Genomic DNA, 13,907 nt, shown 5'->3' with positions numbered 1-13,907 from the left:
TTCTTTTTTTTTCCAGTACTTGAACGTTCCTTCACGTTCAAACACCAAAAACATAACAAACGAACACCAAAAACACAAACAAAATCACAAACCGCAAAAAACAATCCACATAATAACTTAGGATTTCATCAGACATACACAACTTCTTCCACCTCACAGTATTCGACGAACGAAATCACAATCTTCAAATTCCAAAATGGAAAATGGGAAACCAAAACACGTACAGAGCAAACGAAACCTCATTGCAAGTGATTTACGAAAAATTATACTTTAATATACATAAATTTTGTACATTTATTTAACATTATATTTTCTTATTTTCTATTTTTTTTTCTTAAAAAAATTAAAAATTTAATCTTTTATAATAGTGTTATTCTTATATGTTAAATAAATATAAAAGTGTATTCACTACAAAAATCTGTATTTTTACCGGCGGTTATTTTAAATGTTACCGGCGGTTTTAACCCCCGCAAATCATATTTCCCGCGGTTGGAAAAACCGGTGGGAAAACGTCCGTCGCCAAGCAAGCACCGGCGGTTTTGAAAAAACTGCCAGTATTAGCGGGGGTTCCCTGGAACCGCCGGAATTTCCAGGGGTTTTGTAGAAACCGCCGGAATTTCCGGGGGTTTTGTAGAAACCGCCGGGAATAGCGGGGCGAGTCAAAAACCGCCGGAACAAGCTGGGGTTATCTCAAAACCGCCCCTACTTTTGATGGTTTAGTTTACCGGGGTTAAAACCGACGGGAATTTGTATAGTTCATTTTTTTTTAATGTAATAAAATTAGATTATAATAGAAATGGTTTTATTGACAAAACAAACAATAAATTAATATGAACTAAAATTTAATAATATTGTATAAAATAAACTACATTATTCAACCTAATAGCATTCATACAACTAATTGTTCAACCTAATAGCATTCATACAACTAATTGTTCATACATAAAAATTAAAAAGAAAGATGTTCATTACATATGTTCAATATAGATGTTCAATACTAAAAGTATGACTCATAAAAGTATTCAATAACTATCTAATTTTTTTCTTCATTACATCCATTGTTTGGTCCACTCCCTTGATCAGATACCTATAATATAACATAATAGTTAGTCGATAATATATTTAATAAAAAATCGTACAAATAAATTTAACAATTATTACCGATGATCTTTGAAATACTGCAAATTGTGAAGGCAATGGACCTTGATGATTTTGCAACAAAAGTGTCATGATTGCCTTCATTTCATTGACTTGTGATGTCAATGAAGATACCTATAACAGAAAAATTTATTTAAAAAGTTAGAAATATGATACCTAACATGTTAATCTTAAAAGAAACAAACCAAGTAAATATTCATTAACCTGAGATTCCAATTTAACATTAGAAGAAGTCAATGAAGATACCTATAACAGAAAAATTTATTTAAAAAGTGAGAAATATGATACCTAACATGTTAATTTTAAAAGGAACAAACCAAATAAATATTTAAATATTCATTAACCTGGGATTGTAATTCAACATTAGAAGGAGTAGATGAAGATGATCCAATATGAGAACGAGCATGGATTCCAAAGACTTTAGATGGGCAAGGACCCAAACCTAGACCGCGAACACGTCCACAATGCTCTTGGCTTCCTAAAGCATGAGCCAATGAATCTAAACTTGATATTTCTTTTGATTGAGACGATGTTGTAGATTCATATGTTTGAATTTTTTCCTACATACAACGTAATCAATGATGCCAACATTAAAAACATTGCATTTGTATAAAGAGACAAACTATTGAGTTGGCAGCAATATACTTATATTTAAACTTAAGATGTTTGCAAAAACAGTAGCAAGAATTGTCAATCAATAATTATATCACTAAAGAGATACATCATGAATTGTCACTAAAGAGATTATGACAATCCAAAGAAAGATCACATCTAATGCTTAACTGTCTGAACTATAATGGTTTCTTACAATGAATGGCTTTGATTTTACAATATATGAAGCAAGATGATGCTTTACAAGGGAATTCTCATGCGTTATGTGAAGGCTTCAAATGCCTACTTGGGGAAGCAAGAGGATGCTTTAGACTTTGATATTACCTACTACAGTAGCAAGGACCCTATGAGTCCTAGGCTCTATGAAGACATTGTTGAAGAGATTGAGCAAATTGGGATTTTCAAATATGGAGGATTACCTCATTGGGGTAAGAATAGGAACTTGGCGTTTGAAGGAGCCATCAAGAAGTACAAAAATGCAGAGAAATTTTTGAGGGTTAAAGAGAAGTATGATTCAGAAGGGGTTTTCTCAAGTACGTGGACAGACCAAATGCTTGGACTAAAAGATGGGGTGATGATAGTGAAAGATGGATGGGCTTTAGAAGAGGTGTGCATTTGCTCACAGGATAGTCATTGCAATCCAAGCAGAGGTTACTATTGCAGAGCAGGCAAAGTTTACAAGGAAGCAAGGGTTTGTACTCATTTGAAATCCCAATGAGACCAAAGTTTACAAAAGATGATCCATTTATACTGTGTGATAAGTGATGATATTTATAGCTGTAATTTACATATACCAAAGGATTAATAAACGCATTGTGTGATGCATACAAAGTTGAAAGGGTAAGTTATTTGTTGTTGTACTAGCTAGGACTAGTTATGTGAAAAGTCATGCAGTAGCCATTTAGTGAAAGTGAACTATAATTTCTGACAAAGCAAATACAAGGTTTCATTACATATACCAGCCAATGCAAGCAAACAAATTTGGTTTTTAATTTGATTTTGCTGGAGCATGCAGATTTGAATTTAGGAGTCTCGACCAAACATGATTGATTAATTATGTGTTTTTGATCAAAGCTAAAATTGATGTGTTTAAGACCTCTACTATTGTAGAACATACAAGCAAAGCCTACACACTTAAATCCCAAGTTGATCAATCTCAATTCAGAATACAAGAGCAATGATGCAAAAATGACTCTTAGCAAGTGCAATTTCAAGAAATATTTTCTAGAAAATTTCTAAGTACACCAAAGTACAGGGAACAAAATCCAGCCATCAAAGCACTAAAATGAACAACGACTGAAATAACACCAATTTGACATAGCAAACAAATTAATTAAAACGAAATACCCGAAAGAAAAGGAACCGTTGATTTCTTACAAGAGGTGTGTTCATCACAAAGTCACCTTATGAAACAATATGCCGAAATACAACAATTATAGGAAATACTAAAAAGATTGGAACTTACACCAATTTCCAATGAACTTTGTTTCATACACATCCAAGGAGGAAGGTTGTATGGTATGAGAACAACTGGCCAAATACTGTGATTGGTGCTCAAGTTCCCATATGGATTGAACCCATCAGTAGCTAAACCGAGTCTCACGTTTCGAGGGTCTAAGGCAAATTGAGGGTGCATCAAGTCAAATTTCTTCCATGCTTCAGAATCTCTTGGATGTCTTAACATGCCTTCATCCGTACTTTCTGATGCATGCCATCTCATATGCTCAGCTATTTTAGATGACAAAAACATCCTCTGTAATCGAGGCTTCAAAGGAAAATACCTTAACACCTTTGCAGGAATCTTCTTTCGCTTATTAACAACAACATCGTCACCAATTGTATTTCTCTTTTTTGGCTTCCATCTTGATGTCTTACATTTCTTACAAGAATCTTTATCTTTGTCTTCTCCAACATACAACATACAATCATTCGGGCAAGCATCAATTTTGGTGTAATGAAGACCAAGCTTGCTAATCACTTTTTTGGCTTCATAGAATGAATTTGGAATTTTAGCATGTTCAAATGCATCTGCTAGCAATTCCAGTATCATGGACATAGCTTTGTCACTTATTCTGCATAGACATTTGATGTGATACAACTTCACCAAGAAAGAAAGTTTTGAATATTTATCACATCCTTCATATAAGCTTTGTTGTCCATCTTGCATTAATTCAAAAAAATTTGTCCCATCATGACTTCTAGTATGGCTTGACTCTGCACCCATATTATCATTAATCATTTCACACATATTATCATTAATTTCAACTCTTCCACCATCTTCTTCAACCATTACTTGAGGAGCTTCGGCCATTACTTGAGGAGCTTCGACCATTACTTGAGGAGCTTCGGCCATTACTTGAGGAGCTTCGTCATTTACTCTTCTCTCCCCGTGTAGATGCCATACTGTATAACCTTTTGGAAAAGGTTTAATAATTAAGTGCTCATATACTTCTTCACGACTTTGCCATTTCTTAAAATTGCATTTCTGACATGGACATACTATCTTTCCCCTAACACCACTATTAGTGAATGCAAAGTCCAAGAAGGTATTCAATCCTCTCATATATTGATTTGTATTTCGAGGCATGTCTATCCATGATCTATCCATTACAACGACCTCTGTTCATGCCAAGAGGATTGGAAGGTTAGAATAAGTGACGATATTCAACGAAATACACTACATGAGATGAATTTACTAAACTTTGAGAACTAATCCAAGGAAAATCATTTACAATCGACTTTCCTTTTATGGGGAAAGTCAACTCACAATCCCTTAGATCAAGGGATTTATGGGGAAAGTCAACATTTGAAGAAGGAACTTCAGATTTTAAGGAAAGAATATTTTAGGAGTAATATTAAGGAAATAATACACAACATAAAGAAATACAAGTAATTGACAAGAACATTTTTCAAAACTGAGGACAAAGTCGGAATTTTTTGTATTACCACTTGAGATTTTTTAGCAGAATAGTCTCCAAATCTTGTAACACAGCTAATAGGACTCCCTGATACACAAGAAGTGAATACAAAAATGTTGTTATAATATTGATTATGAATTTTTAGATCATCAAAATAAATTAGAATATATACAAGAATACACTTACTAAAAAGAATGAAATTGATCTCTCAACATAAGTTGTGCCAACAAAAAAATTCACAAAATATGAAAAGTTCTAATGTTGATTGAACAAAGCAAAGAGAATTAAAAAAATGAGTGAAGCTTTGATTAAAACTAATGACATAGTGTTTATTTTTAAACATAACAAAATATAGTTAAACACTAACTTAATTAAGATAAATGGATCACTGGATTCAAATCTAAAGACCCATTAATATTAAATTATACTATAAATATTATATTGATAAAATTAATTTATTTACGTTCACATTAATGATAAAAGTAATTATACTAAATTTAAGGATCGGAGTATCTTCTAAAAATACAAACCTGATTCACCTTATTAATTAAAAACAAATACAAAAAAGAAAAAAATTACATACGTTAAAAAATGAAGACCGAGGAAGTTTATGAAATTGTAGTATTTAAAAGATACCTAATTGATCTTGTAAAAAATAGAAAAGAAAGTATATATATATATATATATATATATATATATATATATATATATATATATATATATATATATATATATATATATATATATCCACAAGCAATCGAGTATAATTTCAATGCTAAATATCCACAAATGTACATCTACTGTTTATAAATATAAATAACAGTAAACAAAATTGTATATAGCAAATAAGGAAAAATGATAATATAAGTAAACTATAATGGCTGTTACCCTGCTAATATGCTACTGAAATGATTCTCTTCGCTAACACATGAATAACTAGTTTATAGCCAAAGTATTTGCTGACATGTATGGTGAGATGCATCCCTGAACCTGAAAATAAGTCATTTTTTGTATAAGAAGAAACATTTTCTTAATCATGAATTCCAGTCAGAAATAATAATAATTATTATCGTGTTAAATATCTGTTCGTCTATTAGCTACCATCAGCAATAAAGAATAAACCTACTAATATAAATAACTGAACACATTCTAGCAACTAGTAGAAAAGGCTGAGACAACAGAAAGAAAGCAGATTGAATGAACTTCAACATATTATCTTTCATTTCTGTAATATTATGTTAAGAAGAAAGAAAAAGCATGTAAAACAATATCTTGCCTGCAACAAACAAGAGGGAATTTGAATATAACCCTGTAGCAAGAGGTTGACCTTTTCCAAGGAACTATGTGGCACAGGAGTAATGACATATAGCACACCTTTTACTGTGTCAATGCCCCTCACAATCCCTGAAACATAAGAAATCAAGATGTGTTAAAAAATGATTTGCTTAGAATTATCAAAATGCATAACTACTCAACTAGAACAATAGCCTTTTTGATTTGTGACAGTCATATTCTTGTTTTATTCTCTCTCTTCAACATCTTTGGAAGCATGATAGCCTAGATAGGTAGAGATCTCTCCAGATATACTACAGTTTATGTCATTGCAAAGCTGAGACAGTGGTAAACTTCTCACAACCAATAGACAGATATACAAGATAAGCTAACTCAAAAATGCACATTTAGTTCACAATACTTTTGTCTTACAAAATTTGAAATTGTTTAAGTTCAATAATACCATTTCTTTCAAATAGCATTACCATTTTGTTTACAAGGCATTTGATGTTTTCAAAGACTTGTAAAACATAGAATGGGCATTTTCAGGTAGTTTGCTTTACTATTGCAACCTTATTAGCTTTTTAATCTAAAATTTCAATGCTGCAGAAGTATTTCAGTAAAAAATTATCCTCGGTTTCAGAACAGAACATAATGAAACACTTCAAATTCAGGAAGTTAGTCAAATGACGTACCAAGGCCAAAACACCAAGGTAAATTTTCAGGTCCTTCAGAATCAACAGCTAAGCCAACAATAGTAGCATTCAAACTGAAGAATATTTCAGAGCTTGGGACCTACAAAAATACCGGTAGATCATTTGTGGAGGCAGAAGCTTTGTAGAAATTTGTGGAGGCAGAGTGTGCAAGATAGGAGAACAAGAAAGTAACTCGTATCAGAAAGAGGCACTTCAGAGGCAAAGCATATGAAAAAACCATATTAAGAAAAGAATCAGAGAAACTTGCTTTATTTTCAACAGAAAAATATACCTAATCTAAAACCTATTCCAAAAATGAAACAGAAAAAGGGTAATAAAATTAAACCTTGATTCACAATCAAACATTCCAAGCAACACCACGGACAGATATGGAGGAGGAGGAGCAGCGAGTGCAAACAGCTCCAACACTGTGCAGGTATTTTGGCTCCCCTTTCCTACAGAGTCATAGACGCCTCCATCATCAGATAAATCATCAAATGTTCACATATCTCAAGCAGGAGAAGACGAACACGAAGGAGAGCAGGAGAAGACGAACACGAAGGAGAGCAGGAGAAGATTGTGGTGCGGTGAAGGGTTTGGGGGAGAATTTGATAAAGGCGGGGAAGGAGGTTAGGGTTTAGTGATAGTTTCAGAGAATTAGATTAGATGGATTTCGAAAGTAATGAGTGAAGGCGAGAGCGGGGATATGTTGATAAGTATTTTAAAAATTAAAAAATTATATTTTAGGGGCGGTTTTGTTATAACCCCCAGAAATACATGCGGTTTTAGACATAAACCGCAGGAACTACTCGGGGTTTTTAAAACCGCCGGTAAATAACCCCCCTTAAAATTAATTATTTTTGTAGTGATTTATCCGTTGCTTTAGATTTAATTACCCTTCGTACTACTCAAATGGGCCAACGTTTGTTTAAAATATTAATAAACGCCTGGTGGGTATCTTCAAGTCAACATAGAAATTGTGTTCTCCTATGATTTTGTCTGACTTATATATCTGCTGTGTATGTTTTCAAATATATGAAAAAATATTTTAAATTACCGACATAAGTGTATTTTAAATGCTTCGATATAGGACAGCATAAAAAAATATAAAGAATCATGTAAAGAATCAATGTAATGCTACTCAGACTCAACTCTACTCATCCTCCAACAAAAACCGCACAAACCATACATCTTGTGTGATGTCTCAGTAAGCATAACAAAGAAAAACTGAACACACACACGTACGCATATACATGCACATGTATGTATATCTATAGATGTATAGATATAAATATATATTCCCTAGCAAGGCAAGCCAACAAAGCAGTTGAGAGCGCCAGCATGGCGTGTGAGTCTGCTGACATGAGTGCCATCTCTTGGCTTCATGATGAGACCCTTCTTGTGTGTAATCTTGATGGGAGCACCGGAAGTGTTGAAAGTGGCACCGTTCATGAGAAGGTCCATGTCGGATTGCCACTGCCAGTTCTTCCAGACGTCTGGTGTAGCAATTCTGTGTGTGACCTCCTTTGCAGCGTCGTTGTTGGGAGCAATGAAACGGTTTCCTTGGCTAAGAATAGTAGGCCCTGCGCTTCCACCAATGGCGTACATCATCCAGTGAGTGTAATCGTTGTTAAGAACGTGGAAGAATCCCCATCTGCACCTTGGCATCCTCTGGATCAGTCCCTGCCCGAAATGGTTGAATGCCACTGTTATCTGCATGATCTTGTCCTCCGTGTACGAGTCAGTCGCACCGAACAACATCACATCGTTGTGTCTGGTCATGTGGCAGTTGGAGATGGTGATGGCTGTGGAGCCTTGGATCACATCGATCAGTCCATCGGCAGCGTTAGAGAGAGAAACATGATCGATCCACACGTTGGAGGCTCCGAATAGGGAGATGGCATCACCATCACTCCTCGTTCTCAGTCCAACGTGGTTGTAGGAGTCCCTGATCATGCCACCCTCCTTAGGCACAATGTTCTTAACGCGAATTCCGTGGATGATGACGTTGTTCGCGAACTGTATGGTGAGGCCACCACCGTCCTTGATCTGAACGTTGGCACCACGACCGTCGATGGTCTTGTCGGAGGAAATGAGAAGCTCCTGCTTCAGAGTGATGATCATGCTGCGTTGGAAGATGATCCAAAGTGGACCCTTTTGGGTGACGGCATATCGAAGGGTTCCTGGCTTAGGGTTGACCATGTCCTCGTCGGAGTTATCGGTGACAACGTAAATGGGTCCACCGAGCCCACCCACTGCGCGTCTTCCGAACCCTTTTCCGCATCTGGCCAACCGATACCTGTCGTTGGCCCAGTCTTTGTTGCACCTCCAGCAATTGTCAATGGGGTTGCTGCTGTCACAGCGCCCTCCAACAGGGTTCTTGGCCTCATTCAGTCCCCTCCTTGTTCTGTTTTTCAAGGCACGATGAACGTGGTAATTGAGCTCACCGGTGACCAATTCAGGAGTTGGCACATAGGACTGGAGAGCGATTTCGTGGGCTTCTTCAGCTTGAGCTTTGAGAAAGTCGTCGTATTTAGCAATGCCAGCCTCAAGGCATGGGATGGTGATGGCCAGAGTGACCAACAGGGTGAAGACAACCTTTGCACTACTTCCTCCCATGTTTATTGTTTTCCTCTGTTGATGTTTTTCCTTTTTCTGGTTTTGTGTGACAAGGTTGTCCAAGGTCTTGGGAGATCTCAAAGAACCCAACAAAGACCTTGGCAAGCCTGTGCCAGTTAGAGTAGAGAAGAGATAAGTGTTTGGCTTGTGGCATATTGGTTCGTGAGTTCATCCCTTTTATAGCACACAACTTCTTCACAAAACAACGGTAACCCTTCTATGTTGTGTATGATTCCAAATTTAGAACAAAAAATGTGGCATGCAAAAATAGTTCTGTTAAGTCTCGCCTACAAAATTATGCTATTTTTATATTTGAAAAACAAAAAACCATTATATCTTATTTTTCATCACTATTATACTAAATTAATTTAATCTATTCTTATCAACCATATTAAAACATTAAAATATGCATAGAGAAGTTTTATTTTATAAGAAGGTAAAAATAATTCTTGTTATTATTATTGTACTATAGGATACCCAACGGTCAACCAATAACAACCACTGAAGGTTACTGTAATGACGTTCGACCACACAGCTTGGTCGATCACTTGATAACCAACCGTAATAGCTTACGACCACGTGACGCTCTCGACCATTTGAGGCTCGACAGCCGCATAAGCGATGTCGCGACATGAGACATACGTCCGACACGTCATCCACCTAGGTCGACACGAATGATGATCGACATACAGAGGCTCGACAAACAACCGCATAAGCGATGTCGCGACATACGTGCACCTCCCGAAGATTTGCATAATATCGTTTCTCCTTGGCCATTCGCCCAATGGGGTCTCGACATAGTGGGACCTCTGCCGATCGCCAAAGCCCAAAACAAGTTCCTCTTAGTGGCGGTCGATTATTTCACAAAATGGATAGAAGCTGAACCACTATCTGTCATCAGCGCCCAACGAGTGCAGAAATTCATTTGGCGTCTCATCTGTCGGTTCGGTCTCCCTCAGAAGATCATCACCGACAATGGTCGCCAATTCATCGAACGCAAGTTGGAAGATTTCCTTAGCAATTTAGGCATTAAGCATGTCACCTCATCAGTCGAACATCCTCAAACAAACGGCCAAGCCGAAGCCGCAAACAAAGCAGTTCTGACAGAGCTAAAAAAGCGACTCGGTGACGCCAAGAGTTTATGGGTGGAGGAGCTACCAGAAGTCCTTTGGGCATACAGATGCACTCCCCATGGATCTACCGGGGAGACGCCCTTCAACTTAACCTACGGCACTGATGCCATGCTCCCAGTCGAGGTAGGCGAGCCCTCATTGAGACGCCAAATCACTGATATGTCGCTTAATGACGAGCAGTTACGAACGAATCTCGACGCCCTTCCTGAACGTCGAGAGGTTGCCACCGTCCGCGCTGAGGCCCAGAAGCGCATGCTCTCTCGACGATACAATACCAAGGTCAAGCCCCGAGCCTTCAAAAGTGGCGATTTGGTGTGGCGAAAGCGGGGAGAGGCTCGGAAGAATCGAGCCCATGGCAAGCTTGCAGCTAACTGGGAAGGACCCTTTCGGGTCGCAGAGAACATGTTGAACGGCGCATATCGCCTCCAGCTTCTTGATGGACGACCAGTCCCCAATACCTGGAACGCCACCCACCTCAAACATTACTTTAGTTAATGTCTTGTTCATTCTTTTTACAACACTATCGAATTCAGTTATCGAATAAAGATTACATTTCATCATGTTATTGTTTAGATTCATTTATCACTGTGCTAATGTCGAGTCCCAGGCTTGTCGTACCGGACCCTTCTACACATAAAGGGCTTAAGAGCACACTCACTGGTAGATGTTCACCCTTGAACACCCAGTACGTTCGGGATACACTCCCATTGGTCGATGTTCACCCATGAACACCCAATATGCTTGGGATACACTCCCTCGGGTAGATGTTCACCCTCGAACACCCCATATTCTCCTCACTCGACTATCGCACTCGACTGTCCCACGACACGTTACCAGTGTACTCGACACTCACACTTAACGATCACTACAAATATCGCCACACATGCAAAACGCCTTCTGTTTCAACGTCAAGCATTCATGTATTATCAAATTTCAAGATAATAGTCATCAACAAAATACCCAAGTATGTATGTACAAATCCTTACTACATCCTAATCTATTACAATTTTAGATGTATCGCCTTCAACCGTTTCAGCACTCTCCTTGGCGGACTCATTGACCTCCGTAGCTCGTTCGGGCTCGTTGTTGGCGACCACCTCCTCATCCTCTTCCCCCTCGAGGACAGCGTCCTCCGGAATTTCTTTCAAGGGCTTCAGCTGACCTTCATGCACATCCTTACGAACGTCAAATTCAGCTCCCTTAGTCGATACCTGAAGCAAGTGCCCGACTTGCCTCAAAGCCTTCCTGAAGCCTTTCTTATGTTCATCCATGACCGCATCCTTCAGCTCCTCGATCAACTCCTTGTGCTCAAAGATTTCTACCTTCAGCGCATTTCTCTCTCGGGCCACTATCAGCATCGAGTTCTTCGCTTGATCCAGATCCCTCGCCATCTGATCGCGTTCTTGTTGGAGGACCACCCCAGCTTCCCGAGTCTTATTCCACCGTGCCTCACCCTCCTTCAACATTTCTTCAGCACGCTTCTGCCTGACCTCACAGCCAGCATGGACCTCGGCAAGCTCTTTCAGTTGGGCACGCACCTTTTCTAACTCAGACCGCATCTGACCCCTATCCGAAGCATACGCCAGATGCCAAGCCAGCGCTTGGGCTCGTGTATTCATCTCCAGCAAGCTGTCAGCAATTTGTTGCTCGCTCATGTTCTCGATCACCTTTTCTCTGAAGCATCCAGGTTGAGGTCCACTCTATGACCCGGCATGAAGGCGCGATCCCATATGCCCAGCGGAAGGGGACGTTCAGTGTCTTCAACCACCTCCTTGCTTTTCTTTGACGCCTCGCGGTTAGGGTCGACTATCTTGGCTTTCCTTTTGCGCACAAGGGGCACCTCAACTTGTGTTGTCTCCCCAACCGACGCCACTGCGACTGGAGGTGGACCAGATGGTGGCACCTGGGAGCGTTGTTGCTCAACAGACGACCCTGGCCGATTACCTTCATCCCTCTCGCTATCAATGCTCTGAAACCAATTGATACCCCTACCTTTCCTTCCCATTATCTCTGCAAACACAAACATCCACCCACACTGGTCAGCAACAACATAACAATTTACAAAAGTAGTAGGTAAAGACACATACCAAACACCCTCGCCCCCGCGTCATCGAACTCGAGGCAATCTATAATCTGACGTGAAGAGAAGGGGCGGGGCAACGAGGTCAACACACTCAAAGCCTCCAACTCTTCAATCGTCATCTTATCCTCCGGCCACGAGGTAAATTTCAGAGGCTCCTGTGTCCAATATAAGGGAAATCTGGGATTCCCCTCACCATCAAAAAAGAACCGTCGACCAGCATCGGTGATCGACACCTTAAAAAATTTTTCCTTAAAACCCCTATACGATTGCAGGTAAAGCTCTAACATTGCGTTACCTGGTTCCGAAATCAGTGACACCCACCCCTTCGTCGCAAGCGGGCGACATCTAAAGAAATACAAAAACAAGCCTACAGTAGGCCTAATTCCTAACACCCCACACAACACTCCGAAGGCCTGTACATATCCCCAACTATTGGGATGCAGTTGGCTAGGTGCAACATTCAAGGTTCGCAAAACATCTATTTGGAAAGTGGTGAACGGCAATCTTACATACAAATCGTAGAATAACGCAGCATAACAGTAAAAGAATTCATCAGCAGCATTCTCCCTCCCATGACAAACCCTCTCATCCTCCCGACACGCTACCAATTTCACACAAGTCTGATACCCTAGGGTCCTCAACACACAACTATTCTCAATCCAATCCATAAGGATGGCCCTACTCCTAAATTGACTCCTCAGTTCCTTTACCTCACGCGCCGCCCAGGCGTATTCATCTCCGCTAATCAGAGATATCATGCGTCCCCCTGGACCCTCACCACATACGTTTCCATATACAAAGGCTCTCTCCCCATACGGTACTGTAGTAATTGCGGCACATTCCACCGTAGATGACGGCCCCGGCGTTTCACCCCCAGTATCCTGCCCCCTCCCTTCCATGATCAATAGTAAGTACACTAAGACGAAAGAGATTTTAAGGTTACCTGATTGATTCTCGTAGTAACGCAGGCAATGAGACTGACGGAAGAAGAAGCACTCTCGCTAGCCGTACACGCTCTCAATGTCTGATTTTATGCAAAAGTGACCCTAAACCCCTTCTGAATCGTGCTGAAGAAGCCAAAACGGTTTATTCGTCAAGCGCCGTAGGATTCTTTTGATCTAACGGCTACTAATTCGCGTCTCTTCACTTCCCTAAAGGAGCGGGAAAACCCTAAAATTCGTAACGCCGTAACCAGCTGTCATCCACGTTTTATCCACGTCTCCTCGTTTTCTCAACGACTCCTCGTCTACTCCACGTCTCCTCGTTTTCTCCACCTCCCCTCGACTCTCCAAACAATATTCAAAGTCCTTTGTAACTTTGTCACCCATATACTCGGACTTGGGGGGCATGTACTATAGGATACCCAACGGTCAACCAATAACAACCACTGAAGGTTACTGTAATGACGTTCGACCAC

At 39.4% G+C, this 13,907-nt stretch overlaps 1 protein-coding gene and 2 pseudogenes across 3 annotated transcripts; 1 reads left to right on the top strand and 2 right to left on the bottom strand.

Moving 5' to 3' along the window:
- Positions 1–821: 821 nt before the first annotated feature.
- On the bottom strand, positions 822–7,332 carry LOC148200054 (uncharacterized). 3 transcript variants are annotated; one of them, XM_088114002.1, is made up of 10 exons: positions 7,002–7,332; positions 6,656–6,866; positions 5,965–6,092; positions 5,577–5,678; positions 4,717–4,775; positions 3,236–4,389; positions 1,503–1,718; positions 1,363–1,404; positions 1,162–1,272; positions 822–1,087 (listed from the first exon to the last, which is right to left on the bottom strand). In XM_088114002.1, the coding sequence occupies exons 6-10, from the start codon at positions 4,376–4,378 to the stop codon at positions 1,034–1,036; spliced, it is 1,566 nt and encodes a 521-aa protein (XP_087970128.1). In that variant the 5' UTR covers positions 4,379–4,389; positions 4,717–4,775; positions 5,577–5,678; positions 5,965–6,092; positions 6,656–6,866; positions 7,002–7,332; the 3' UTR covers positions 822–1,033. The 3 variants fall into 3 exon arrangements, with proteins under 3 accessions (XP_087970128.1, XP_087970130.1, XP_087970129.1); XM_088114004.1 differs by having other exon boundaries at positions 6,656–6,793; XM_088114003.1 differs by having other exon boundaries at positions 6,656–6,755.
- LOC148200055 (putative L-gulonolactone oxidase 6 pseudogene) lies at positions 1,728–3,229 on the top strand (annotated as a pseudogene).
- A 455-nt stretch (positions 7,333–7,787) lies between the features above and the next one.
- On the bottom strand, positions 7,788–9,410 carry LOC148200053 (pectate lyase pseudogene; annotated as a pseudogene).
- Between the last annotated feature and the right edge of the window lie 4,497 nt (positions 9,411–13,907).

Source organism: Vigna umbellata, chromosome 4 (assembly GCF_029865625.1).
Source record: "Vigna umbellata cultivar VRB3 chromosome 4, Vumbellata_1.0, whole genome shotgun sequence".
NCBI classification, from domain to species: Eukaryota; Viridiplantae; Streptophyta; class Magnoliopsida; order Fabales; family Fabaceae; genus Vigna; species Vigna umbellata.
The sequence above is the reverse complement of the archived record's forward strand: the minus strand, read 5'-3'. Positions and strand labels throughout refer to the sequence as shown.

What these genes read in the sequence shown, in the direction of transcription:
- LOC148200054 (XM_088114002.1), bottom strand. Translation starts at nt 4,378, where the DNA reads ATGGATAGATCATGGATAGACATGCCTCGAAATACAAATCAATATATG. An exon ending in AAAGTTCATTGGAAATTGGT is followed by an intron (nt 1,719 to 3,235) that starts GTAAGTTCCAAT and finishes CGTTGTATGTAG; the next exon opens with GAAAAAATTCAAACATATGA. An exon ending in ATGTTAAATTGGAATCTCAG is followed by an intron (nt 1,273 to 1,362) that starts GTTAATGAATAT and finishes TTTCTGTTATAG; the next exon opens with GTATCTTCATTGACATCACA.